This window comes from Ceratotherium simum, chromosome 11 (genome assembly GCF_057802395.1).
Source record: "Ceratotherium simum simum isolate JZ-2026a chromosome 11, ASM5780239v1, whole genome shotgun sequence".
Classification (NCBI taxonomy): domain Eukaryota; kingdom Metazoa; phylum Chordata; class Mammalia; order Perissodactyla; family Rhinocerotidae; genus Ceratotherium; species Ceratotherium simum.
In genome coordinates, this window is record NC_141910.1 from 28,649,206 (window position 1) to 28,677,062 (window position 27,857).

The 27,857-nt window shown below is 35.0% G+C and overlaps 1 protein-coding gene and 1 pseudogene across 4 annotated transcripts in view; one reads left to right on the forward strand and one right to left on the reverse strand.

Moving 5' to 3' along the window:
• The window catches only part of LOC147915962 (uncharacterized), a 200,201-nt pseudogene that overhangs the window by 140,676 nt on the left and 31,668 nt on the right, over positions 1-27,857 (reverse strand). The window lies entirely within an intron of this gene.
• PNPT1 (polyribonucleotide nucleotidyltransferase 1) overlaps positions 1-27,857 on the forward strand; it is a 41,162-nt gene that overhangs the window by 2,871 nt on the left and 10,434 nt on the right. For 2 of the 3 annotated variants that reach the window (XM_087436738.1, XM_004435667.3), the window contains exons 2-18: positions 1,164-1,224; positions 2,206-2,280; positions 2,966-3,071; positions 3,929-3,978; positions 5,010-5,073; positions 5,168-5,215; positions 6,431-6,544; positions 11,656-11,842; positions 12,730-12,781; positions 13,158-13,215; positions 15,001-15,097; positions 15,576-15,678; positions 19,539-19,609; positions 21,354-21,390; positions 23,353-23,419; positions 23,503-23,592; positions 24,607-24,660. In XM_087436738.1, coding sequence (XP_087292864.1) covers positions 1,164-1,224; positions 2,206-2,280; positions 2,966-3,071; positions 3,929-3,978; positions 5,010-5,073; positions 5,168-5,215; positions 6,431-6,544; positions 11,656-11,842; positions 12,730-12,781; positions 13,158-13,215; positions 15,001-15,097; positions 15,576-15,678; positions 19,539-19,609; positions 21,354-21,390; positions 23,353-23,419; positions 23,503-23,592; positions 24,607-24,660 — 1,334 coding nt within the window. The remainder of the gene's footprint in view (positions 1-1,163; positions 1,225-2,205; positions 2,281-2,965; positions 3,072-3,928; positions 3,979-5,009; positions 5,074-5,167; positions 5,216-6,430; positions 6,545-11,655; positions 11,843-12,729; positions 12,782-13,157; positions 13,216-15,000; positions 15,098-15,575; positions 15,679-19,538; positions 19,610-21,353; positions 21,391-23,352; positions 23,420-23,502; positions 23,593-24,606; positions 24,661-27,857) is intronic. The other variant, XM_087436739.1, reaches the window with a different exon arrangement.

The window sequence follows — 27,857 nt, forward strand, 5'->3', positions numbered from 1 at the left end:
TAATTTGACCAGTCCCCATTGTAAGTATATTAGCTTTAGAAGCTTAACAGTGCTTCCCTGGCTCCAGTTCTCTGCCTGCTGATGTAGTAGGAGGGCTGGTTCTTAGCCAGGAAGGGGGTAGTCCACTACGTGGCTCATGCTGGTGAGTACATGTGCTCTCTTCTTTGGTACAGTGCTAGTGCCTACATCTAGATGGGGCCATGTATCTGGTTTTCACCAGTGGAACCTGAGAAAAAGTGACACATGTCATCCTCAGACTGAAGTGGTCAGAAATGCCAGTGTGGGCAATCTCAAAAATTCTGGGGCAAGATCCCTATTAGTGGAAGCAACTATAGCTTTCACAGCTCTTCTCTCTGTCTTGGGCCCACTTCAATCTATTTAGAGATACTCCCCTCCCCTTCACAGGTATCACTCAGGTATTCATAATTCACATTAGTAAATGAAATGCCATTCCTGGTAGGTCTTGAGAAGTACTGGTAGCATATTCTTTTTTAGGATTAAACAAAATTTCAAGACCCCAGATTTACATTTAACCACATAAAACTTTAATTTAATACAGCCATGAGCTGCATAATGATGTTTTGGTCAACAACGGACTGCATATACGACAGTGGTCCCATGAAATTAGTACCACATAGCCTAGGTGTAGTAGGCTATACCATCTAGGTTTGTGTACTTATATTCTATGATGGTCACAAAATGACAAAATCACCTAATGATGCATTTCTCAGAACGTGTCCCTTCCTTAAGCAGAGCATGACTGTACTGATTTCAGCTGTAGGTGGGTGGTGATCTGTCTGATACTAATTTCTGTCTCTACAGATTTGCCTATTCTGGGCATTTCATATGAATGGGATCATATAATATGTGGTCTTTTGTGACTGCCTTCTTTCATTTAGCATAATGTTTCCAAGGCTTATCCATGTTTTAACAAGTACCAGTACTTCATTTTTTTTTATGGCTGAACTGTATTCCATTGTATGGGTTATACCACATTTTGTTTATTCATTCATCAGTTGACAGACACTTGGGTTACTTCCATTTGGGAGCTATTATGAATAACGCTGCTATGAACGTTCATGTGCAAATTTTTGCTTGGATTTATGTTTTCATTTGTACTGGTGACCTAAGTCCTTTTGTATTGAATTTTTATTTTTAAACAGAAAATTAGAAATATCCTCTGGAAAACTGGCCAGATTTGCAGATGGCTCTGCTGTAGTACAGGTAAAAAGTCCAGGTTTTTAAATTTTCTTCTTAAAAATGGTTATGGAGACCAGTACAAAATATCTTTATAACATAATGTAACCTCTTAGAATTGTGGTATGAGAAATTAATTCAGACCATTTCTAGTGTCAGAACCATTCCAGACAACCAGGGAGTCAGAGGGCTGGATATATTAAGATCTCTTCCAAACTTGGGGTTCTGTTTTATTCTGTTAATAAATTGTAATGCTTTTCTAGAGAAAGTGATTTTACTGTTTTCTTTAAAAGTAATACTTAGAAAATTTTTCTTGATATATAGCCTAAATTTCCTCATAAGAAGTAGAAAATTGATTGGATGTAACTAAGCTATCAGTGGGCCTTTTCTCCTTTTAGTTCTATTGCTTGTGAAAAGCTCAGTGACTGTTCTAATATAGATCATGATCACGCAAAAGAGATCAAGATTGGACTACTTGTGAAAAATTATTTTCATTGTCATTGTGTCATGGAATAACAGTTCTCTTTCCTTGGGTTTAACTGGAATGACAATTCATTCAGTCACTACTTGTATGTTAATATCTGATTTTAAAGGAATTTACCAGAAATCCAGCCATTTGTGACAACATGGATGGACATTGAGGGCATGATGCAAAGTGAAATCAGTCAGAGGGAGAAGGTCAAATACCGTATGATTTCCTTCATTAAGTAGTAGATAATAACAACAATAAACAAACACATAGGGACAGAGATTGGACTGGTGGTTACCAGAGGGGAAGGGGGGAGGGAGGAGGGTGAAAGGGATAATTGGGTACATGTGTGTGGTGATGGGTTGTAATTAGTATTTTGGTGGTGAACATGATGTAATCTATGCAGAAATAGAAGTACAATGATGTACACCTGAAATTTTTACAATGTTATAAACCAATGTTACTGCAATAAACAAAAAATTTAAAAAAAAAAAAAAAAAATTAAAGGAATTTACCAGTGTTGTTTATGTTTAACTAAGTCAGGTGACACGGCAGTGATGGTCACAGCGGTCAGTAAAACAAAACCTTCACCTTCCCAGTTCTTGCCTTTGGTGGTAAGTATTTGCTGATTTATCTGAACTGTAATATAGCATAAATGTAAAATTTTTAATATTTTTGTACAGTATCTAATGGGTGCAAAATGTAAAAATACAACAAAGGCTTTTCCTTAATTGTTTAATACTGAGTCATTAAAAGAATTTAAACTGATTGCTTCATAACCAATTCTCATATTAGTAGTAAGCATACTTTAGAATGTCCAGATGCATAAGTTAACAAGAATAGTGGAAGTGCATGAGTACTCTGATGTTGAATAAAAAATGAATTCATTGCTTTCATAGGTTTTCCTTCAGTATAAGTCTGCAAGTATGTGTTTAATGAAGAGTCAGGATGTTATGGCTTCTTTCTATTATGAAAAGAGGAATGCAGTTGTATCTAAGAGTTGATACACAAAAGGCAATGTTTGACGTGACCAGAATAAGCTACTGTGGGAAGTAGTGAGGCTAGGTAGTCATCTGACTGCTAAGTGAAGACTTTTTTAATCAGTTTGCTGAAACATTTCTGTCAGCTCCCATTTCCCCAACAGATACAAAACGCTAAAAGTAAATAAAATACTCTTAGTCTGGAATATGTTGTTAGCAACCTCAGGGGAATTAGTATCAATATAGTAGTTCATGGGAAATAGTTTTATTATTACAAAAAGCAGTCAAATGAACTTCATTTTTTTCATTGCTACTTCAGGTGGACTATAGACAGAAGGCTGCTGCAGCAGGTAGAATTCCCACAAACTATCTTAGAAGAGAGATTGGTTCTTCTGATAAAGAAATTCTTACAAGTCGAGTAATAGGTAAGATATTAAGATAGAGGCATTAACCCTCTCTGATATGCTTCTGTTAGCATCTCTTCTCTTCCATCTGTGTTCTAAAATACCTCTTAAATTTTCCTTCATTACATGAACATCACCTGAATTTACTCTCAATATCCCTTCATTTAACTGTGGGCTCCATGAGAGAAAAAACTTTTTGTTTGTTCACTACTGAATCCCTTGTACCTGGTATACTGCCTGGCACAAAATAGGCATTCAGTAAATATTTGTTGACTAAATGAATGAATCTCTATTGAGCATATAAATTCTGTGGCCCATGGCTCTACTCTGTTGAACCTTTCCCTGGTATTTTTCATTTTCATGTTCAGCATAGTAATTCCTGAAAGAATTATATTCATCAACCACTGAAATATGTCTATCTTTCAAATCTCTGACATCCCTAAATATTGTAGGATTGTATGTAGTTTACAGCTCTTCTACCCATAAATTGCTAGTGGTTAGTTATATGCCTTTCTCAAACACAGAATGCCAAGGAAGGATTTTCTTTTGGTTTGCTCTTAATCTTTCCTACTCTTTCCTCTACTTATATATGTAAGTGATGCCTGTGGAACCAGAATGAAAAGTTGCTCCCCAATTTTAGAATTGTGTTCCTGCCCTAGTAATTTTTTGTTGTTAGGTCATGGTGTGTATTAATTGAAGCACTGACATTTATTTGTGTCCCTCTCAGTAAATCAGTCCAAGGGAAATTTTTTTTTTGACATATTGAATAGCTAGCTATATTATTTTTTTAGCCTGGTGTTTAATGGGGAAAAGTTTTGAACTGTAAAGCAACTTCTATCAGTACTATTTAATGTTTTTTCTTTTTTTTCTTGTGGCAGATCGTTCAATTAGACCGCTCTTTCCAGCTGGCTACTTTTATGACACACAAGTAGGTTCTGCTTTAGGTTTATTTGTTTCCAGTTCAATCAAAAATAACGTAGTGAATCTCTATAATACTTCCTAGGCTAAACACTATAAAGAATACAAAATAAGAATTTTTGGTGATACTGCTGCATTTTACATTTTGTTTTTAAAAAGATAGCTAACATTTACTCAGTGTCAATTTGTGCTGATACCTGAATTATGAGCAGGAGTTAGCCAGCCAAGGAGTATGGGGAAAGTATTCCAGACAGATGGAATGGGAAGCATGAAAGCCCTGAGGCAGGAAAGGAACTGGTGAGTCTGAAAGAAGGAAAGTCATTGTGATTGAGGTGGGTGGGGATAGGGCCATATAAATCACATGAGTAACAGTGGCTAGGACAATCAACACAACTAATCTTTATTACCCTTCTTTATTAATGGATCCTCTAAATCTCTTCTTTATTACATTTTAATACTTTCTGAAATTATTTTCTTGCAGAATAATGACCCATATAGTTAAGTAACCATTTTATTTGATAAAAATAAATATGCTTTGCAAATAGGTCTTTGCAAGATGTCACAGCCTCAAGAAGTTATTTTCTATTGTATATGACATAGGCATATTATTGCAGTGTAAAGTAATTCATTGGTATGTTTTGTCTATACTTACAAACAGAAGACAAAAATATCTTTATGTAATAGAAATAGCCAACATTTACTGTATACTTTCAACATGCCCAGTATCGTGGTAAATGATTTACACACAATATTTCCTGTGCGTAATATCTCCAATAATTCTCACAGGAAACTTTTAGGAAGATGCTGCTATTGTTTTTCCCTTTTAAAGATAAGGAAACTTTTGAGGCTGAATTTAAGTAATTTGCCCAAAGTCAAGCATGTAGTTAGATGATAGCCAGAATTAAGGGGTTTGACTACAACTCCCATGCTTTTAACCATATAATGCTTCTATATTTTAGGCCAAGATGTTAAGCTAAAGAATAATCCTCCGAAATCAAGTAGATTTTTTTTAAGTGCTTTGAATTTTTTACCTTGTACCAGGTCCTTTGTAATCTGTTAGCAGTAGATGGTGTTAATGAACCTGATGTCCTAGCAATTAATGGTGGTAAGTATAAAAATAAAGATTAAAATGATCACTATTGATTTTTTTAAAGCAATGAAATATTTTATTTCAGCCCTAATTTTTTTCTTTTTTTAAGCTTCCGTAGCCCTCTCATTATCAGATATTCCTTGGAGTGGACCTGTTGGTAAGTTAGGGTTTGAAAGTAAGAAACATCATTTATATTTTTTCAGAAAATGCTAGTGAGCATGCTAAAGCAAGGTCATAGATTTGACTCCGATTTATTATCTCTTAGGGAGCTGAATTAGATGACAGACATTCCAAGACTCCTTTCAGCTCTTTGAGACATTTTCATCCTTGCCTTGGGTTTCATTTCTGATAGCAATATATTATGGTGTTATATGTTAGAGATTTTATGTCCCTAGATACTTTGACATCTTAGTTGCCTCTTTTATTTGAGGAGTTTTTTTTTTGTTTTTTTTTTTTTTGTAAGGAAGATCAGCCCTGAGCTAACAACCATGCCAATCCTCCTCCTTTTGCTGAGGAAGACTGGCCCTGGGCTAACATCTGTGCCCATCTTCCTCCACTTTATGTGGGACGCCACCACAGCATGGCCTGACAAGCGGTGTCTTGGTGCACGCCCAGGATCTGAACCCGGGCCGCCAGCAGCAGAGCGTGTGCACTTAACGGCTACGCCATGGGGCTGGCCCCAGGAGTTTTTTATTTTTTGACTGGAAGATTGTCAGAGTACATACTCTCAGAATAAAACAAACATATGTTTATAACTTACAGCTCTTATGAGTTGTAGTCATGCAAGGTAAAAATGATTCATCAAGTAAATACTTATTGAGTGTCATAAATGCCAGATACTGAGCTAAACACTGAAGGAACACAGGCAGACTAGGCACTAGCAATACAAAGATGAATGAGGCAGTTCTTGCTTTCAGCATAAGTAAGGGAAACAGACAAATAATTATTTATAAACAGTAGTATAAAGGTATAGCCAATGTGCTAAGAAAATGATAGAGAAGGGCCAGTTCAGTCTTGTGAAGTCAAATTGTCAAAGAGGGCTTCCCGGAGTCGTCAACATTTAAGCTGAACCTCAGTAGAATCAGATAATAAGCATTTGTTTTGGAGAAAGGACAGTCTAGATCAAGAGAAGAGCATGAGCATAATCACTGAGGTGTGAAAGAAATGGTGAAATCTGAGCAACTCAGAGTGGTCCAGTGAGGCCAGAAGGTAGGGTAGGGTAGGGTAGGATGCTCTGTGGGTCTTAAATACCATGGTAAAAATATGGATTTTATTGTGGTCATAATTGAAGATAGGGGTTGAAGCCATCACTGGAACAGTCTTGAAAACTGAGTTTTTATTAAATAATTCCCAATATTTTATTATATTTTAGGGGCAGTACGAATAGGAATGATTGATGGAGAATGTGTTGTTAACCCAACACGAAAAGAAATGTCTTCCAGTACTTTAAATTTAGTGGTTGCTGGAGCACCTAAAAGTCAGATTGGTAAGTTGTTTAAGTACTATATTTGTTCTGGATTTTACTTAACAAGTTCTGACTTCTTAAAAATGCATGTAGAGCCAGCCTGATGGCCTGATGGTTAAAGTTCAGCACTCACTGCTTCGGCAGCCTAGGTTCGATTCCCGGTCAGGGAACCACACCACCCGTCTGTCAATTGCCATGCTGTGGCAGTGGCTCAAATAGAAGAACTAGAACAACTTACAACTAGGATACTAGGATATACAAGCATGTACTGGGGCTTTGGGGAAAAAAAGAAAAGAGGAAGATTGGCCACAGATGTTCGCTCAGGGCAAATCTTTTCCTGCAAAAAAAAGGTACAGTATAACAGATGGATGAAAAAATGAATTTTAAAAAAATGCATTTAAACTCTTTTTGGTATGTGTGTTTTGTCAATTAGCCATAAAGATTTTTGTTTTGTTTTATTGCTGCCCTATTTTGGTAGTGCTCTTGCTTTATATCAAACAATACCTAAAATTATAGAATGTTGTGCAACTTTAATTGAAATATACAAAACTCTTTACCAAGATAATTGTTTTTACAAGCAATTATTTTTAGACTGGTAAGCTAGTCTAAAACTTGGAAGTTCTAAATCTGGTAATAAATTTTTTTGAGTTTAAATATGTTAGTTTAGCTAATTCAGTCATTCTCAGCCTGTTTGATGTCTTCTGAGAAAGAAGTAGCCTATTTTTAGTAGGTAGAAACTAGTAATAAAGTAGAAGGAATGTGCTGACCATAGGTCATCTTCACTCCATGTAAGAAAAATGTCATAGTCGCATGATTGAAAATCAGAGCCTGGTTCTGTTGAAGAAGAATGGGCTTTAACAGTCAGAATGACCTGGGTTTGAAACCCAGCATCTGCCATATACTTAAGCCATGTGACCTTGGACAAATTAATTAAGGTCTCATCACCAGTTTATTCAACTGTGTGACATTTGATGTCTGGGACTTTTTGACATGGGATCTTCTGATATGGGAACATTTTGTTGAAATGTAAACTACTAAACTTTTAGTACTTTTTTGTACAATTAATGTGTGAAACACCTCATTTCTAGCTTTTTCTTTTGGAATGTTGGTCAGTAAGTTAGAATTAGGTACTATATGATAGACAAAACACATATAACGGGAATTGCATGTGTCTACGTACTACTAGAGATATGTTGTTAAGGATTGCGTTGTTAAACTAAATAACAAGGCTTAGACAAGATGGGAATTTATTTTTCTCTCAGGTAAAAGAAATTCAGAAGTAGTGAGTCCAAGACAGGTATAGCGGCAACATGTTTTAAGAAATCTAGATTCCTTGTAGCTTTCTGCTCTGCTACCCTCAAGATGTGGCCCTTACGTTCATGCTTATGAACAGGCTCCCAGAACTCTGGCCAACTTACCTGACTTACAGGCAGGAGGATGAAAAAGGAGGGGAATAGCAAAAAGGTGTGTGCCAGCTGAGTGAGTCACCCTCCTAAGGAGCTTTCCCAGAAGTTACCACACAGCAGTTTACACTTAACATCTCATTGGGCAGAACTGTGACACCTGACCACATCCTTGACTACAAGGGAGGCAAGGAAATGGTTTTTGGATTCTACTTCTAGAAGGTGGGATTCATACTGTGGGGAACTATCACAGTGTAGAGAGAGTATTCCAAAGATTTGAGGAAGCCATGAATAACATATGACCCTTGCATCATATTTGAGCATCTCAGTAAGGGCCTTGAGCAAAGTATTGGTTTACTGTTTAAAGTTCACTTGGTCAACGTCTGAAATTTTTTTTTGCTTAAAGTTACAGTGTTCATTTACTTTCGATTAGTAAACTGATTTGGCTACTTTACAGGGTTGTTGTGAAGATGAGGGTCAAGGTTTGTAAAGTGCCCAGCATAATACCTAGTACTTAGTAGGTATACAGTTAATACCTATTATCATTAAGACACAGAAATAAACTTGCTCCTAGACAGTCATATAGCCTCTATCTGCCTTGGAGTTTGAACTCCTCTAATTTTAAGTAGATGTTGGAGGAATTACTAGGATCTTTACTGCATCTACGGCATGCCATAGAAACCCAATGGGCAGCCTTCCAGCTGGCTATTCTCACCTTTTGCTCTCCAGATGGAAGAATGAGACTCTAGAGACTGCATAAACCATCAGCGGGTAGTCTTGAGTAATTGGAAGGAGGCTGAGAGTGATTCAGAACTAACCTGTAAGGAGACTGGTTTCAGAAATTACCAGCCTCCATTTTATGGCTTTTGCATCACTGTTTCCTTGAAGATATTTAGCTAGCTCTCTGTGCTTTCGTAAAGGTGCACCAAATATATGTTGAACCCCATGTTCATGTGTTAAAATTAGTATTGGGCCCAAATCAAATACCAGCATCATGGAACTTCTGGTATACAAAAATACAAAAGAGTAATTGCTACCATTTCATTATAAAAATATTTAGTAATCTGAATCTTTAAAGCATGACCTTATAGGGCAAGAATAATTTCTTTGTGGTGTCAACTGCTAGATTACTGCAGAAGCCATTATTCTGCACAGTGCCATTTAGATGCTTGTTTTCAACTGGATTTTTAATATCACTAATCTTTCTATGTATACTAGGATATAATTCAGGAAAAAGTATACCAGTAACAATTTTTAATAAGAAATTTGGGGGCCAGCCCCATGGCGTAGTGGTTGGGTTTGGCATGTTCCACTTAGGTGGCCTAGGTTTGCAGGTTCAGATCCCAGGCATGGACCTACACCACTCGCCAGCCATGCTGTGGCGGTGACCCACATGTAAAGTGGAGGAAGACTGGCACAGATGTTAGCTCAGGGCTAATCCTCCTCAGCAAAAAAAAAAAAGAAGAAATTTGTGTCTAGAATTCATAGTTTCAGCTAATCCTAAAAGTCCTTTATCTTCAACTATTGAAAATGTTAACAATTTTGAGCAATCATTTTGACAAGCTTTTTTGTTTAAATTTTTAGCCTCTATGGCAGTGCTGTCCAGTAGAACTCTCTGCAATGAAGGAGGTATTTTATATCTGAATATGTGGCTACTGAGTACTTGAAATGTGGCTGGAGTGACTGAGGAACTGAATTTTTAATTTTATATAATCTTAATTTATTTAAATGTAAATAGCCACATGGGGCTAGTAGTTATCATATTGGACAGCACAGGTCTGTAGACTCAGAACTGTAAGGAATTTTCTTTTAAAGGATTTTTTAAAACAAATTGCTTTGAAGTTTAATTGGTAAAAAGTTATTTGTTATTATTTTAGGAATATTCATTTTCTTTACCATATTCTTTTCATATTCTCTTTTTTAAATCAATTTATTGAGGTATAATTTACGTATGTTAAATACATTTTTTTAAATCTCCAATTTAATTCTGCGAAAGTGAGATAGGAGGTCAGGAGAATACAGATGAGAAAAAGAATATAACCATCCCAGTATCATGGTGTCAGAGGAGGTTTCTTCATACCTCAAGTAAAGTATTGAAACGTTACTTCTCTTTACCCTCCCCCATTTATAATATAATTGTTTTAATATTCCTCTAGGAATTTAGAATTTAGAACCACAACAGCTGGTGTTAAAATTTTTGCTTTTGCTTCAACCATCAAACATAATGTAGAAAACTCGAGACGGAAAGCATATCGTATTTACTCATATTTTTGCTTATTATGTTCTTAACATAGTTTCTTCCTTTATTGTTTCCTTTCTGTTTAGAGAACTTCCTTTAGCCTTTCTTTTAGGGTAGATCTGCTGGTGACAAACTTTCTTAGTTCTCCATCTAAGAATCTTGAATTCCTCTTCATTCCTAAATATTTTCACTGGGTATAGGATTTTGGGTTAACAGTCTTCTTTCAGCACCTGAAAAATAATTATGCCACTTCCTTCTGGCCTCCATGGTTTCTGATGATAAATCTGCTGTTATTTGAATTGCTTTTCCCATATGCATAAGGTGTTGTTTTTCTCTGGCTGGTTTCAAGACTTCTTTGTCTTTGGTTTTCAGAAGTCTGATTATGACATGTCTTTTTTTGGGTTGTCCTATGTAGGGTTTACTCAGCTTCTTGAATCTGTAGGTTTATGTCTCTGCCAAATTTGAGGAGTTTTCAGCGATTTTTTTTCCCAGTACTTTTCAGCCCTGTCATCTTGCTCCTCTTTTTCCAGGATTCTAATGACATAAATGTCAGATCTTTGGTATAGGTTCACAGGTCTGTTTCAACTGATGGAATTCCAACATATAAAGAACATAAGGAGATCTTTCTTCATTCTAGATTATACCTAGAAGCCTTAGAAGTGACTTTTTGGATAATAATAAATCTTAACCAACATGATATGGTTAAACATATTACATATGATGGTAACTATGCATTACTATGATCTTTTACTTTGTGCAAGTTGAGAAATGACACACAAATAGGCAGGAGTCATTTAGCCTTGCAGAAACCAAAAGCCAAAGCTGAATAGCATATTTTAGCTAGATACCATGCTAGAAGCCCTACTTTGGAGCTTTCCTGCTCCAAAAAACGGGAGTTTTACTATTAAAAAACCAATAAAAGCAACCTTTTTTATGGTAGTAGGTAGGGCCCTGTGGTTGGCTTACTTGAAACAGTATCACTGCAAAGATTTCCCCACCTGTCCAAGCATTAGACATCATGACAATGACAGAATTAAGTGGGAGGTCACATCAAATAATTATTAAACAGGAAACATTTATTGAACACCTACTGTGCTGATACTTTTAAATTTCATTTTAAATACAGATTAAAAATAAATGCAACTGTATACTTTAAAAGGTGGAATTTTATGGTATTTAAATTATATCTAATAAAGCTGTTATTAAAAAGTAAGTATGCATAGTTTATTTTCTTTTCTGTTTCATTTTTTATGAGAAATCCTTCATTAAATTTAAGAAGAATATAAACCTAACTTCAAATATCAAAGTTTCTTTATTCATTTATTGCTGTTTACATTTTGGAAGTATGTTGATTCTGAGGAAAGAAATCAAAAAGGTAGATATACCATTAATAAACAAAATTGATCTGTAGTATTTATGTCATGTCATGGTATCTGAAAATGTTATATTGGTAAAAGGTTCAATGGCAATCTTTTCTTTTTTTTCTTTAGTCATGTTGGAAGCCTCTGCAGAGAACATTTTACAGCAGGACTTTTGCCACGCTATCAAAGTGGGAGTAAAATATACACAACAAATAATTCAGGGCATCCAGCAATTGGTAAAAGAAATTGGTGTTACCAAGAGGACACCCCAGAAGTTATTTATCCCTTCACCAGAGATTGTGAAACACACTCATAAGTAAGAACACCTGTAAAAAAGAAAATATGAAATTGTCACAAGATTTAATTTCCTCTCAAAAAACCTTCCTATGGAAGCACTGTCCATGCATTACTTCTTAAATAGCACCCTTCTATATTTTAAGAGTCATTGCCATAAATACCAATTTAATGCTTTAAAAAGGATAAACCCACATCCCTCTTCAAGGGCCTAAGTTTGAATCTCTAATGAAAGGGGGAATGAGTTTGTTGGTCAAGGTTCAGATAATCTGCATTTCTCTCTCTGTCAAGGAAAAGGAGAATAAAGTGTAAAATATCTGATTATCTAAGGAAAATGTTGAGGTTCTCCAAGGAAAATCAAGTATACCACATCAAGTATAAGCATATGCCTTGTGCTTAGAACAGTGCCTGCACATAGGCAGGCAGTCAGTAAATATGAATGAGTGACCAGAAGATTATTTCATTTTATTTGAAATAAATTGAAAAAGTTAATATTTCCCTTTGTATCAGTCTTACAGCCATCAGTCAGAGATTAAAGAGTTTTATATAAACTGTCCCCAATAAAAAGAGATGCCTGCAATAGCAGCCAAAATGGATAGAACAGAAAACAGTAAGAGGTTAAAGTACAGTGTGTGCGGAGAGAGAGCGAGAATAAGAAAAATCTAAGGTGAAATTAGTTAAACAGTTAAGAAGGGAGGGCACAGTACCATGTATGAGTGATTCCCCTGAGAGGTGGGGAGAAAGAAATTTGTGTTCTATATCATAAATAGTAAACAGATTAGCAATGTTAAAGAGCATTTTTTAATTCTTTATAAAATGTTTATTATTAAATATTTCAGTTTTGTTTGTAATAGACACTGCCTTGTGTTTCCAAATATTATGCTGACATTTATTTTGTGCTTAAAATAGACTCGCTATGGAAAGACTCTATGCAGTTTTTACAGATTATGAACATGATAAAGTAGGTATACCTGAATTTTGTCTTACATAATTGTTATGGGAATTCTTTTTTGTCATAACTGATGTAATTTTGTTTATGAATGTTAGTCCTATTTTCATGAAAAATCTCTAAACAGAAGGCTAAATAAAAGCCTGTTTGCTTCTCCATTCTCCTTTTATTGATTAATACAAGTTTTAGGGAAGTGTGTAAATATATTTGAGTGAATTAAACAGGTAATATTTCTTGTAAATCAATTACCAGTTCTAATCTTTTAAAGAATACGACCTTTAGAGAAATCTGAGTACTATCACAATGTGTTAATTGTATAATAATTTAAAAATAGAAATGTTAATTGTTGCCGTGTATGTTTAATAACTGAACCTCAACTTTCTTTTAGATTTCTAGAGATGAAACTGTTAACAAGATAAGATTAGATACAGAGGAACAACTAAAAGGTCATTTTTTTTTTAATTTAAAAAAATATTTAAAGGAAATAAGAGATGTTTTAAATTTCAGTTGTGATACCTCAAAGAAATCAGTTATTCTCATTGCTCCTTAGTTCTATCTTCAGTAAACTTGGAATAATGATATATCCCAAGGTTAGTGTTAAATTAACTTCAATGAATGTGGTCAGCACTGCCCCTGACAGAGTGGGCACCAGTAAATGTTGAATGTGAAATATTCCTAGTCTTTTCTGGATCAGACTCTTATACTCTAACATGGGTATCCTTGTATCCTGTCATTTGAAAACCTGAAATACATTCTTTAAAATTCTTAAGTTCTTAATCTGTGAAATTGCAATACTAGTAATATCTGGTTCATGGGGAGTAAATGAGTAAATCATTTACATCTGTGCCTGGCACATAGCAAGTGTTCAATATACGTTAACTGATGCTATTTTTAATACCATGTGGAACTGTAAAATTTAGATTTTAGAGAATTTAGCTCTCTAGAAATTATTAAGCAAAGGATTTTACTGTATAATATCAATCACACACAAACAATGTCTACCAAGCATAACATATAGTTGTTAATTTTTCTGCTAATTGACAAATATCCTCTCACCTGAGTATCTTATTTTAAGATTAAAAACTCTGCTGTTAGCATTGCTATTAAGGCCATTACCTGTAATTGCCATTGAAAAAGTTTAGTCTCTTCTCACTATATTTTATCCTGTTAAGAATGAGAAGTTGTATAATACATGTTGGCTTATTTAAAAAGAAAAGTGATTTTGTGTTTATATCATACATAGTAGAATATCTTCATGGCTCTCTGGATTCATAGATTAATATTTTAAATGTTTTGTTACTAATTATTTTCCTCTCCAAGTGAACCCAGTTAAAGCATAAAAGTTCATATTAAAGTGTAATATTTAAAATTATTCTTGTCTGATCAAGATACAATACTTAATATATCTCTCTTTCTGTGCCATTTCTTATGTTCTGATTACTTTAAAGTTATATTTAATAAACCAAATGCTTGAGAGAACAGTGCTGAAAACTTGGGATAAATCAATTGATAAGGTAAAGTAGCTTAACATTTAAAAGCATAAGCCTAGGCAGACAGATGTGTATTCAGGTCACAGCTGTGTCAGTTACTACCTGTGTGATCTCAGGAAATTTACTGCACCTCTTTAGGCCTATTGTTTCTTCTGTAGAATGGGGATAATAATAGACATTATTATATCTAATAATAAAATTTACCTCATAAGTTCTTATAAAGATTAAAGGCATTAAAACAAACTGTACAGCACAGTATAGTAAAGTACTGTACAGTAAAGTACCTGAGTCATGAAAGAACTTGATAAATGTTAACTAAAAAAAGTGAGTAGGGACTTTTAGTATATAAAGAAAATTATTCCTCTTATTTGCAGACTAAAAGTTCCTAAGGCAAAACAGTAAAGGTGACTACTCTTAAAAGTGTCAGTTAGACCTTTTCATACTATGGTTGGCTGGATTTGTCAGGTAACATACAATAGAGAGCTGATTTCAAAGCACTGTTTATTCTGGGAGAAAGCAAACTAAGTTCCAATAACAATACATTTGAGATGTAATACTTGTTGTGTCTCTCCTACTTGAGAACATTTGATTTATCTACTTTGTTTGTCTGAGGACTAAATGTTCAGAGTCAACTCCCTTGGTTTACTTCCACAGTTAATTGATTTGATACTGTGAACTTAAAAGAAATCCTATCTTCCAAAAAGAGAAAAACTTTGTTTGGGTTTGTCTTTTCTTCTATAGAAAAATTTCCAGAGGTTGATCCATATGAAATAATAGAATCCTTCAATGTTGTTGCAAAGGAGGTTTTTAGAAGTATTATTTTGAATGAATACAAAAGGTAAATATATCCTTTTTTGATGGAATTGAAGCATGTGCTATCTCTGTTAGGTTGCCTTGGAAGTGGCAACTTGCTCGAAGTAAGGAACTGGATTTTTTCAAGTGAACAGTAAAGAATTATAATATTTATTTTATAAACAAGTACCTGTTGAAGAGTGTGTGGATTGTGTGGATGTGTTTGTCGCTCTGTGGGCCTCGTGTGTAGAGCAGTGCTTCACAGCCCTGACTGCACATCTGAGTTACCTGCAGAGCTTTTTAACAATACAGGTGTATGGGTCACAACCCCTGAGATTCTGATTCAGTGGGACTTAGGGTGGGACCCAGGTATCTTTATTATTTTTTAAAGTTCTTAAAGTTCCACAGCTGATTATGATATGCAGTGGGGGTTTAGAACTTCCTCATAGGGATAAAGAGATAATATGTGATTTTTTTCTGATTTCCAACACTGCTTTACATACTTATTTCCTTTATTACTATAGGTGTGATGGTCGAGATTTGACTTCACTTAGGGACATAAATTGTGAGGTAGATATGTTTAAAATTCTTCATGGATCAGCATTATTTCAAAGGGGACAAACACAGGTAAGATATATAAAAAGCTACAATTTGCTAATTGAGGATTGCCTAATTAGATCTAACAGAAGTAGATTATGTAGATGCTATAGGTTTTTATCATATAGAATGTATTATCTATTCAGATTAATATCTGATTTTTTAAAAACATTTTTAACAGCTTTTTTGAGATATGATTGCCATACACAAACTGCACATATTTAAAGTGTATGTTTCATAAGTTTTCACATGTATATAACTGGGAAACTGTCACCACAGTCATGATGATGAACATATCAAACACCCACAAAAGTTTCCTTGTGGCTCTCTATCATCCCTTCCTCCTGCTCCCCTCCCTTTCCTCAGGCAATTACCAATCTGCTTTTGTCACTGTAAATTACTTTGCATTTTCGAGAATTATCTGGTATTTATATTGTATTTTTCTTTTAACCTTAGGTGCAGAAAATTGAGTCACTGATACTCCTCAGTTTATGGCATATTGTCGTCATTGGTCTGTTCGGGGCCCTCATTTGTTTTCTCCATGTAGTCTGTACCTCAGTCCTACTCTCTTTTCTTAACATAGGCACCCATTCTCTTGTGTTTAACTTATATGTGTATCCATTGTTTTGTGTATGGTATTATGCTTATATCTCTTTCTTTTTCTTATATTAATCACTACTTTAATTTTGCCAATCTAATGGGTACAAAGTGGTATGTCATTGCTTTCATTTGTATTTCCCTGATTACAAGTGAGGCTGAGCATCTCTTTATATAATAGCCAATCAACATGGTCACTGTATAAACCATATCCTTGGGGCTGTACACCTCCAGGACACTCTTTTCATATAGATAGTCCCTGGAATTGTAGTCCCTGGAATTGAGCAATGTGGTGGCCCTGGTTCAGGTTTGCTCTTTTGTGAATGATCTGTTCATATATCCTTTGGCCAATTTTTTTTTTTTTCTTTTTTTAATATGGTTTACTGTCTCTTTCCTGCTATTTTCAGTGATTTCTATGTGTTTTAAATATTAATCCTTTTTGGTAACCAGACTTTGTATGTATCATCTCCCTCTTCATCATATGCCTTTTAACTTTGCTTGTGGTAGCCTACTATATGACTGGAGTGAACCTGAAATATTTAGTTTCTATGTTGTTAATCCTTCCCTCTTTTACTTTTGTGGTTTGTGTTTTTAAAGTCTTGTTTAAGAAATCCTTCTTACCCCAAAGTCAAAAAATTCTGCACCTACTTTTTCTATTAACTTTCTAGTTTTAGCTGTCAAATTTAGACCATTCATCTATCTTAAGAGTTTATTCCTATACTTGGTGTGAGGTGGAAACCTCTAAAGTGAGCCAGTATTACAACACTCTTTACTAATAATTAATTTTTCCCATTGATTTGTAATGTCACCTTACCATATTCAAAGTTTACAAATATATTTTTAAACTATATTCTCTTCTGTCGTTCTGTAAATTTCCTGGGCCAGTGTCAAACTGTTTTAATTATTATGGTTTCGGGGTACATCTTAATATCTGAGAAGCAAATCTTCCCTTTGTATTCTACCCCCTCCCCCCAAAACTGTCTTAGCTGTTCTGGGACATTTGTTCATTCATTTGAATTTTAGTATTATATCAAGTTCTGAAAAAAATCTTTCTAGAGGATTTAGATTGGTACTGTGCTGATTAATCCATAATTGGATTAATTTGAGAAAGAAGTGATATTTTTACAATTTAATTACAGTCTTTATAATGACTATAGTCTGTCTCACCTTTGATTCAGGTTTTCTTTTATGCCTTTTAATAAAGTTTTTAAAGTAATTCCATTAAAGATACTCTGCATGCTTTTGTTAGCCATTCTGACAATCTCTGCCTTTTAACTGGAGGCAGTTTTAGTCCATTGATGTTCGATTTAATTATTGATGTGATTGAATTTAGGTCTGTCATTTTATTATTTGTTTTTTTTGTTTTTTATTTTGTTTTGTTTTGTTTTGTTTTTTTAAAGATTTTATTTATTTATTTTTTTCCCCCCAAAGCCCCAGTAGATAGTTGTGTGTCATAGCTGCACATCCTTCTAGTTGCTGTATGTGGGACGCGGCCTCAGCATGGCTGGAGAAGCAGCGCGTCGGTGCGAGCCCGGGATCCGAACCCGGGTCGCCAGCAGTGGAGCGCGCTCACTTAACCACCAAGCCACGGGGCCGGCCCTTATTATTTGTTTTTGTTTGGCTCTTCTGTTTTTGTTTTTCTATTTTTTCTACCTTTTTTTTGGATTAATTGAATATTTTTTTAGAATTCCATTTTAATTTATCTATTTGCTTTTTAGCTATACGTCTACAGTATTTAGCTATACCTCTACGGTAATACAGTATACATCCTTAACTTTTCACAGTCTTTTTAGAGTTAATTTTGTACGACTTCACATAAAATTAGGAAAGTTTACAACCATTTAGATCCATTTGCCCCTCCTTCCATCCTCTATGCTATAGTTGTCTTATGAGTTACATCCACATGTGGTATAAACTCCACATGGTATAAACAAGGCAGTGTTATAACTTTTATTTTAAACAATCATATATGTTTTAAAGAAGTTAAGAGGAAAAAGATAGTCTTTTATATTGACCCACATATTTACCATTTCTGATGCTTTTTTTCCTTCCTGAAGATCCAAGTTTCCATCCAGTATTATTTCCCTTCAGTCTGACAAGACTTCCTTTAGTATTGTCCCATGGGTCTTCTGACAACAAATTATTTTTCATTTATCTGAAATGTCTTTATTTTCCCTTTATGTACAAAAAATCTTTTTGCTGGATATAGATTCTGGGTTGATGCTTTTTTCTTTTGGCACTTAAAAATGCTCCACTTCTTTTTTTCTCCATTTTTTCTGATACAAAGTCAAGACTCATTCAAATCATTGTTCCCTGTATGTTATTTATTGTTTTTGTCTGGGTGCTTTTGAGATTTTCTCTTTGTCTTTGATTTTCAGCAGTATGACTATGAAAAGTGTGGGTTTCTTTGTATTCATCCTGCTTAGAGTTTCCTGAGCTTGAACCTTTAAATTTATGTCTTTCATTTAACTTGAGAAATTTCAACCATAGTTTCTTCAAGTATTTTTTCTACCTCATTCTCTCTTTTCTGTCCTTTTGGGATTGCAAGTACATATGTTAATCCTTTTGATATTGTCCCACAGGTCCCTGAGACTATGTTCCTTCCTCCCCAGCACCTTGTTCTTTTGATTGGGCAATTTCTATTAATCTGTCTTTGTGTTCACTGACTCTTATCATCTCCTTTCCATTATGAGATAATATACTTTTCAGTTCTATAATTTCCATTGGTTCTTTTCTGTGTCCTTGAGTATAATCATTATTGAAAATGTTGGTCTGTTAATCCAACATCTGAATCAGCTCAGGGTCAGTCTCTGTTCATTGTCTTTTCTCTTGAGAATGGGCCCTGTTTCCTCTTTTTTTGTAGGTTGTATCTTGGACATTGTGACTGATAGATTGTAGAGTCTCTGGGTTATGTTATGTCTCGCCAAAGAGATTGATTTTTTTTTTTTTTAATTTTAAGCAGTTTTATTGGCTGAATGTTTATTGAGGCTTCCTTTATGGTCAGGTTTTATAAATATTCCTTCTTCCTGTCCTTCTCCCCCAGTACTCCTAGTACAGTGCTTTACATACATAGTCTATGTCATGTTAGACTTTTGGATTATTGAGGTTTACATATAACTCTAATATTTATAGAATGAATAAATGTTTACTATATTAAGTACCATGGCAAGCTTTGTATAGATTGTACTTATCCCATTTCTTTAAGAGCTAATTCAGTTCTTAAAATATTTTTAGTTTTCATCTTTGTTGTTAGTAAATTAAAGTCTGAGGAATTTTTCTTTCCTCTTTTTTAGGTGCTTTGTACTGTTACATTTGATTCCTTAGAATCCAGTATTAAGTCAGACCGAATTATAACAGCTATAAAGTAAGTTATTTTGGGTTATGATGTTCTAGTATACAACTAAAGCTATGTGGTATATTAGTATTCATTACTTTTTTAAACTTATATCTTTGTATTTCATTTTTCTGTTTACATAATAGTAATTCCAAGAGATTTTTTGTGCTATGTTGTCTTCTAACTCATTGGTTGGAACAAATATTGGTAGAGCATGTAATTCTTTAACATGGGTACATTACCCAGAACCATTCCTCAGGACAGATTTCCTGGGTAATCTTGAATGGATAGGTTTTTCTACTATAAACAAGAGAGCAAATAAATAAGCAAGAGTCCCAGTTGCTGAAAAGAATCTGGAGGCTGTTAATAAATGAAAAAATCTTGTCTACTCCCAGGCCACATTTGAATTTGTGTTCAGAAATATATGGCTCTCCTCCTCTGTTCCTAAAAAGTCAGCCATAAAATCATGTTGATCACTTTTAGATGCTGAAAATCTATATTATAAAGTCCCCACCAAGCATACTGCATCAGAGTCCTGGGACTCACAGCCACAGTTCTTTGTCTCCTCAGCACTTAACAGGGTTGCTTCTTTGGTTAAGGATCTTGGAAGACCACAGGACTCTGCCTCCCTCTTTCTACTGCCCAACTGATGAGGATAATTGTTTTTCTTCACTTTAGGATGGCATCACTAATTGTTTTTCATGTATGTGATAAAATTGACAATGCAGCTGCGTGTATAAGGCTAGACTGCTCATCATAATTAAAATCCTTTTTGCAGGAGCTCTTATACTTTGTATTTTAAATACCCATCTGTACCAAAACTTGGTTGCCTTACCCTTCTTTACTTTGACTCCTTTCTCTTCTTCATAAGAAAGTGCACTGGGCTTGGCTAGGGCAGTTCTTTATGTTATAGTCTTAGGTCTGTAACCTGTGTAAGTGAGGGGCACACATCACTTGGTCATGCTGGCCTTTGGTTTCCTCATTTTGTAAAATGTGGGTACTGGGCTAATGATCCCTATCCTCCTCTCAAAATCTATGATTCCTTTAGTCCTCTGAAGAAGTCTCATTTTTAGATTTCTTTTCCCAAGCCTGCAGTTTATGGTTATGCAGATTCAGCCCTAGCCCAGGACTTTCTAAATTCTCTGCACAGAGAGGTGCTTTTTGTAATCTCACCCAAAGGGGACACTATTTGTGCTAAGACCGTGCATGTGCCTGTCTTTTCCTCAGTTAAGGATAATCAGGTTTCCTCCTTCGGGAAAGGAATTATGTTACTCCTCATCCTTATCTCCCCCACTGTTCTAGATATAGTCACAACAGTTCTGTTTTCAAACCCTGAAAAGATCTTTGCCTGTTAGATCTTCTGATTGCTCTTAGCTATATCATTTCAGTTACTGATCTTCATTTCACATGTTGACTTGGAGAAAGATCGTTAACTCTGAGATTTAATGTGTTTGTAACATTTAGGATTCTCTCAGTAGTTATTAATGCTTAAAAGTATATATCTACTGTCTTAATATTCAAATCTGGATATGTAAGTGCTTGTATGTGAAGCAAAGTTGTTTTCCCAAATCTGTGTAGAATTCATTCATAAGCCCTAGGAACAATACCGTCTCTGACATTCATCCTTCTAATTCTCCTGGTTTTCAATTTCAGACCAATTCTCTTTAATACCCAATTGTTTTTTAAAATCTCCTTAAATCTTTTTTAGTTGTTTACTGAAATAAATTTGTTTATATCTGTATGATGTTTTTAATATTATGCTTTTTGTTTGTAGTGGAATAAAAGATAAAAACTTTATGCTGCACTATGAGGTAAGGTGAATTTTTTCCCCCAGTATTTTATTATGAAAAATTTCCAGGATATAGCAAAGTTGAAAGAACTTGACAGTGAATACCTGTATACCCACTACCTAGGTTCTACCATTAACATTTTACTATGCTAGTTTTATCTGTTAAGGGGGATTTAGGGGCTATTTTATCACATATAGAAGGGATTTATAGACATAAGTAGCAGCTTTCCAATCAGCAACTTCCTGTTCTGAGTCATACATAAAAGTTAAATTATAGCAGACAATATTGTTTTAGTTAAGAGTTGTGCCTGTTCACATGTGTGTCAAACAAAATTGGGGCTTTTCAAATACCTCAACTGGCAAATCACCTTCTCCCTTTAGTTCATTTAAATGTTCATATTTTTACTCAGTTGATTACTGGTAAAAGAACTGAGGTATTTAATATCAAATTCTTTATATGAAATCATTATATATAATTGAGTTTGTGATTGACTTTATTCACAACTAATCATAAGGGACCAGACACAACATATAGTACTTTAACTTTAGTATTTGAAGCATCCATGCTGGTAGGCTAGTGTAAAGTAGCAAGTTGCTTCACCTTTGAGTGACCATTGTTGGCTGCCCAGAACCCCAACTTCTCAATTTTGTTGAACCTGCTATAATTAATAGAGAATATTTCATGCATATTCTGGAGAATATCCAGAAACCTGGAGATTTTCATAGGTTTTGAGTCCCTTATAAATATCCTGTTCTGGATATACCCAAAGCCAGAGAGGAATTGTAACTAAGTAAAGCACATCCTTTGTCATGAACTGCAGAGCACATGGCAGTCTTTATAAAGGGTAGCTAGGGAAAACATAGCTGTAGCTGATTACTGGGAAAAGAGGTGGAGGAGGGGGCAGGAGAATGATATGAGTTGTTATTGCTGTTATAATACCATTTTTTAAAAGCTTTTTCTTTTAAAATAAAATACAGATACTGAAAACCATATAAAACTAAGGATGGCTTAATGAGTTTTTATAAGGCAGACAGCTTTGACCACCAAAGTCAGAGAATAGAAGGTTGCTAGTCACCCCAGAAGGCCCTCTATGTTTTTCTTCCCAGTCTCAACACCCTTCTTCCCCTAAAAGTTAACTACTCTCCTAAGTTTTATAGTAAGCACTTCCTTGCATTTCGAGTGTACATCCCTAGATACTATGGTTTAGTCTTGTCCATTTTTTAAAATTTGATATTTATTTAAGTCTCTTTTAATCTATAGGTTTCTCCTCCATCATATTCTTCTCTTTACAATCCATCTGTTGAAGCCCCAGAACCATTTGACCTGTAGAGTTCCCCCACAGTCTGGGTGCTACTGATTGCACACTCATGGTGCAGTTCAACATGTTCCTCTGTCCTTCTATCTTCTGCAAATTGGCCACTAGATCCAGAGCCCTGATCAGATTCAGTTCCATCACTCTTTTTAAAAGTTATTTTGTTAAACTTGAATTCCCGATTTTTAAAGGAAATTTCCCAATTTTTAAAATGAGTGCAACTAATTCATATGCCTTCAAGACAACATATTGGTCACATAAAACATTTTGCAAGCTCTGGCTAAAGTAAAACCCTTACTGGAAAAGATCTCTGTTGCTTCAGTGTGCATTTCTTTTTAAATATGTGTATATTTTTTCTTATTATAAAAGTATAGTATTTTGTTATTGTTAATAATTTAAACATTATAGAAATTTATGGTGTAAATCCCCATAACCATCCACTTCCCACCCTGATTCACATACATACTAGAAATAGCTACTTTTAGCAATCTGGTTTATATTTTAGATGTCCAGGCATTTTCTGTATATATATATATACGAATGTACTTTTTTTTTTAACAAAAATGGGATTCTACAGCTTTATAACTGTTTTATTATTTTGGTAATATATTTTGGATATCTTTCCATGTCCACTTGTCCACGTGTGTGGTTTTTGTTTTTGTTTTTTCAAGTTTCCTCCTTATGCAACAAATGAAATTGGCAAAGTCACTGGTGTAAACAGAAGGGAACTTGGGCATGGTGAGTACAAATCTGTAAACTTATATGGTATTCTTACAGAGACTTAGTACATTTTTTGCTTATTGTTTTCTATTCTAATTTAGGTGCTCTTGCTGAAAAAGCTTTGTATCCTGTTATTCCCAAAGATTTTCCTTTCACCATAAGAGTCACATCTGAAGTCCTAGAGTCAAATGGTATGGTATTGAAATATGTTTTCCCTAGTCAAAAAGACCAACTCCCTGTTATATTCTTAACTTTTCATAAGTAATGCTACATTGTTTATTACTCCAGTGCCCAAGCCAGTTGGAAGAGAAAAATGTGTGTAATCATATACAATCATATACTTGTCTGAATCTCTGTTCCTAGCTAATTAATTGTTTTGAAAGCAATATAAAACAAATTGCTCTTTATGTATCTGTTATAATAGATCCAGTTTGGGTTATTTCTTTATTTTTACAAACCAACCATAAAGCAAGGCCAGCTTGGAGAGAGGAGGGGCCAAAATAGAGTAATCCATTAGGCAGGGGGCATCTGTCATGTGTCACAGATATAAGTAGACACCACAGAGAGAGGCTGGGCTAAAAGGTCAAATTTAAATAAAAAATCAGTCCATGGGTCAAGGCAAGGTATGGTCATTAAAAGCAGAAAGGGCACAGAGTTCTCAAAAATGTAGCAGACACAGATCAGATGGTCATAGATATTTTTAAAAAAACAGCAGAGTAAGCTCAGGATTTAAACTAAAGATTTTCTGTTCTCTACTGGGTCTGACTAGGCTATAACTTATGGCCCAGTGAGAGAGCCAGAGCTCTGTATCTTTAACTGCCTTATGATTAAGCAACAAAAAAGGCATGCTGATTCTTCTGAGGTTTCTTAGAATCAGAATCTCTAGCAGTGCTGTCCAATAGAACTTCCTGTGATTTTGGAAGTTCTTGATCTCTGTGCTATAGGGGACTGAATTTATTTCAGTTAATTTAAATTTAGTAGCCATATGTGGCTAATGGTGATCATATTGGACCATGCAGCTCTGTAGTTTGTGGTTTAGGAGAGATTGCCTTAAGTGCTTTTAAAAAGAAAGAAGGAAAGAATGAATATGGAATATTTATATTATAATTGAATATTTATAAGGAAATAACCAATACTGACAATTTTATACATTTTAAAAAATCAGTATATTATAAAGCAAGTGTTTTTTCTTTTTCTTTCTATAGGATCATCTTCTATGGCATCTGCATGTGGTGGAAGTTTAGCATTAATGGATGCAGGTAAAAGAATTATGTCTCAAGACTACTAATGCTTTATATATACTTGATTAGTATAAAATAAAAGATTTCTTTAAAATTGGATTTTAGTAAGACTTGGAGAAGTCAGATTATAGATTACCAAACCAGGCCAGAAGCAAGATAGTTACAAACTGCAGCTTGAACTATAAGGATATCTGCCGGAATTCTTATTTTTGGCTAAAAGCAGTAAAATGAAATTATTTACTTGCCTTGGTAACCCACTGAGCTTTCTCACCTTCCAAAAGGTGGAGAGCTCCATAATTGATTTTATTCACGAAGGAAGTTTGGATTAGCAAGCAGAAGTATTAGGACCCATAAAGGAAAGTAACCATGTAATATTCCAATTTATTTATGCAAGCCATGAGAAAAACAATGCCCCTCATAGAAGTGTACACAGAATTTTAGAAAGGAAGACTGCAAGTGGTTCAATATAATCTCTGGGTCTGAAACACTAAAAGGGAAAGAGTCAGCATGTTAAGAGGCTCTGAAAACAATTTCTGCCACAGTCACCAATGATGATATTCAAGAAGAAAGAGAAAAGGAACCTAAAGACTCAAGAGGACATACAAGGAGCTCCTTATAAGTTTACACATTTACAGTACAGGTATAAAATATGGAAAGCACAACATAACCAAGGATGAAATGAAAGAATGGTGTGAATATATGATAACATTATCCAGAAAGATTAAAACTTAAGCCAAAGCAAAAAAAGCTAAAGGCAATTAAAGGTACTTTTCTAATTGTGTTCAGTAGAAGGAAAACATAATCTGATATTTAAGGCAGTTGGTAAAATACTATTCCTATTTTCACCTTCATGCATTCATTCAACAAATCTTTATGCCACCTCTGTGCCAAGCACTGATCCCAGCTCTTAGGACACAAGTGAACAAAACAAAGTCCCTGTCCTCGTGGAGCTTGCATTCATTAGTCTTCCAAGCTCATACTGGAAAACACAGAACAAATCCTGAAAAAGGTGAACTGAAAGATAAAATAAAAGGAGATCATAAGAGACTCTTTAACTGCTTTAAATGAATTCAGATCTTTTGATCTAGACAAAGCCCATCCTAAGTAATGATGAGAACTTCAGGATGAGATAACTGAAGTATTTGAGAAATCACAGAGACTAGCATACTAAGGATACAAAAAATTCTTACTTTTGAAAGATAAGAAAGGTATTTTCTGTAAAGTATAACCCAGTGAACTTGACAGTGACCCTTGGCAAGACTCTTAAATATTGACTATGAAAAGAATGGTTTATAAGTATTTTAGAAGGAGGGAAGGGGGGGCTGTGGAGAGAAGGAACCAGAAGGGACTCACTTAAATTAAGTCATACCATAGTAAACTCATTTTTGTTTTTGAAAATATTACTAGGTTTGGAGTGGACAGGGAGGATACTGCTAATGCAGTGTATCTAGAGTTCAGCTTGGCTGTTTATGATCTTTGTGTAAATGATGCAGAAATTGAGACTGCATGATAGTTACACCATTCATAACTAGTTGAAGGATGAGCACAGGGGACTGGGTAATCTGATCGGTAGGTAGGAAAGGGGTCTCAAGTGGAATACTTTAGATGCTTCATCCTAAACCCTGTCCCATGCTTCATCCTAAACCCTGTCCCTTGCAATGTTTTAGTTATTACTGAGTTTACTGAGAACACGGGCCTGCCAATAAAAAGGAACTGATAAAAAGGAGTAGGTGACCAATATGTTACATGATAATTTTAATCTCTAAAAAAATCTTAACAGGATAAAAAAAAACTATGCATCCAAATATTAAAAAAATGAAATCTGACAAAGTCAAGTCCTTGGGAAAAGCCAATAAATGGTATGCAATTCAATTCAAACACGAGTGCTTGCCATGCCCTACATCAGGCACTGTCCTATATCCAGAGATACAAATGGTACCCTTTTTTTAAAAATCTTACAGGTGCAAAAACAAAGATACTAACAGATCAAAGAGATAATACAAATACGTACAAGGCACAAATAGATACAATATGGCTGAAGAACTAGGTTGAAGATAATTGGCTTTATAGAAGACAGCTACATTTCATCTGGTTTTAAAGGTTGAGTAGTTGTTGATCCGGCATATTAGGATCAGGGACTGTATTTCATGTGAAAGGAATAGCATATGCAAAGTTATGATGCAGTATAGTTGTGTGCTTCTGAAATGTATTCGAAAGAAGTGAAGTAATAAACTGGGACCGGATTTTAAAGGTCATTGTTATGCTAAGGAGTTTGAACTTAAAGCTAGTCTTTTCCAACTCAGTATTCCATGAAATAGTGTTCCATAGGATGTTGATTATTGTATAGCGTGAAAAAATTATTCTGTTCTAAAGTACATTTGAGCAGAGTTAGGCAGGTTTATTTAATATGGGTTAAACAGACCTTAATATGATAATATGAATACTGAATCTCTAGGAATAGGATATGTACTACTTCCCAAACTTTTTATTATTTTTTGTGAGGAAGATCAGCCCTGCGCTAACATCCATGCCAATCCTCCTCTTTTTGCTGAGGAAGACTGGCCCTGAGCTAACATCCATGCCAATCTTCCTCCAGTTTATGTGGGATGCCGCCACAGCATGGCCTGACAAGTGGTGCATCGGTGCGTGCCCGGGATCTGAACCCCGGGCCGCCAGCAGCGGAGTGCGTGCCCTTAACCGCTATGCCACAGGGCCGGCCCCCCCAAACTTTTTTGATGACAGAACATGTATAAAAATTTCCTGAAAGCAGATAATGGGGAACTTGAACGATTTTATGTAGAAAAGTGGCATGATTTGGATCTGCCTTTTTTTTTTTTTTTTTTTTTTTGAGGTAGTTTTCCCAGCGTAGATGAAAGCACTAGGAGATGAAATGGGGGAGAAGAGGAGCTTAGGGAGAGACTACAATCTGGAAAACCAGACAGGGAGACTTTGCCAGGGCAAGAAATAATGTGGACTTGGACTAAAGGAGTAGCAATGGATATTTCAATATTTAGGGGAAAGACAATTTTCTAAAAAATTTAGAGGATAAACTAATCAGATCTTTGTGACTTGATGGAATATAGGAAATGAAGAAAGAAGTGTTGATTCTGGCGTGAGCGTCTTAGTTGCTTTCAACCAAGATAGGGAATGCATGAGAAAAAGAATTTATTGGGGGTGAATAAATTTTGAATGTATGGGGACATTTGGCTGGAGAT